Raw genomic sequence first — 1,393 nt, forward strand, 5'->3', positions numbered from 1 at the left:
ATTATCGACGCCACCACTAACAATATCTGGATTGAAATTAGCATCAAATTGTGGCACAGAAGAAAAGATTGCTGTCTCCGCCAATACTGTACATTTACTTTCAGGCGGTAATAGTTTGAATACCTCAAAACAATCACTCACATTGACTGCCATGTCATTGCATCAACAACAGAATAGAGATAGAATAACAATTGCAAATAATAATAATGTTAAAACTGCTGCTGCCGCCGCTGCTGCTGCGGCAACATTTAAAAAGATTGAATTTGCCAAGTTAGCACAAACATTCAGCAATAGTAGCAGCCTGGTGAGTTTTATATATTTTACACTACCCAACTTTTATTATCGAAAATCAATGCTCAATTTTATTTTGTTTTTTTTTTAGGATCTTCTAAGCACACCAGGAAGTCTTGAGCATTCGCCCTCTCCTTCCCCATTGAGTTTTGGTGGCGAATCTCAGCCACAGGAAATGTTCTGTTCGAGTACGGTTTCGGGAGATTCAACAACCCCATGTTTAATCGATTCTAAAAGCAGAGACACATCACCTAAACGATTATGTCTGGTTTGTGGCGATACTGCTTCCGGTTTTCACTATGGAGTGGCTTCATGCGAAGCATGTAAGGCATTCTTTAAAAGAACCATTCAAGGTACATTTATAAACTTTCTTTTTTGGCGCAAATTTTTTTATAGTTTTCTATTTCAAATTGAGATGGCGCTCTGTTCGAATGAATAAAAATTTTAATCGTTTGTATTATTTTAAAATTTTTGCAGGAAACATAGAGTACACCTGTCCGGCAACCAATAATTGCGAAATAAACAAGCGCAGGAGGAAGGCATGTCAAGCTTGTCGTTTTCAGAAATGTCTTCGAATGGGAATGCTCAAAGAAGGCGTTCGCCTAGATCGTGTTCGCGGCGGACGTCAAAAATATCGTGCAAGGACAGCTGAAGCTCCTTATCAAGCAACGAATTTTGCCTCTAAAAAATCTACTTTAGAAGGTAAGTTTTTTAGGAATTAAAAAAACATAACGTTTCTTATTATTGTCATAAATTATTAATTTTTATTCTTTTATATTCAAAAAGAAAATCGTATCGTTGCCGCTCTAATTAATTGTGAACCTGAGCCAATGATAATCGAAAGTGGTCGTGGAGGTGGTGGAAGTATAACGGGAATATCAAGTCCTGGCTCAGCCTCTAGTTTGGTCGTATCATCTTCTCAGTACAAAAATTTGAGTATTCTTAGTGATCTCGTTGATAAAGAACTCGTTGCAACAATTGGCTGGGCAAAACAGATACCTGGCTTCGGTGATCTGTTGATAAACGATCAGATGCGTTTATTACAGTCTAGCTGGACAGAAATTCTCGCACTTTCTCTCGCTTTTAGGTAATTTTATTTTTT

The 1,393-nt window shown here is 37.5% G+C and overlaps 1 protein-coding gene across 1 annotated transcript; it reads left to right on the plus strand.

Annotated features, from left to right (window-relative positions):
* Positions 1–382: 382 nt before the first annotated feature.
* LOC117591735 (estrogen-related receptor gamma-like) lies at positions 383–1,382 on the plus strand (the record flags this gene model as incomplete). The annotated part of the gene is made up of 3 exons (XM_034285047.1): positions 383–644; positions 769–993; positions 1,078–1,382. Coding segments are annotated over 3 exons (792 nt in total), but the record flags the coding sequence as incomplete, so codon positions are not given.
* Between the last annotated feature and the right edge of the window lie 11 nt (positions 1,383–1,393).

The sequence above is a fragment of the Drosophila guanche genome, unplaced genomic scaffold (assembly GCF_900245975.1).
Source record: "Drosophila guanche unplaced genomic scaffold, DGUA_6, whole genome shotgun sequence".
Taxonomy (NCBI): domain Eukaryota; kingdom Metazoa; phylum Arthropoda; class Insecta; order Diptera; family Drosophilidae; genus Drosophila; species Drosophila guanche.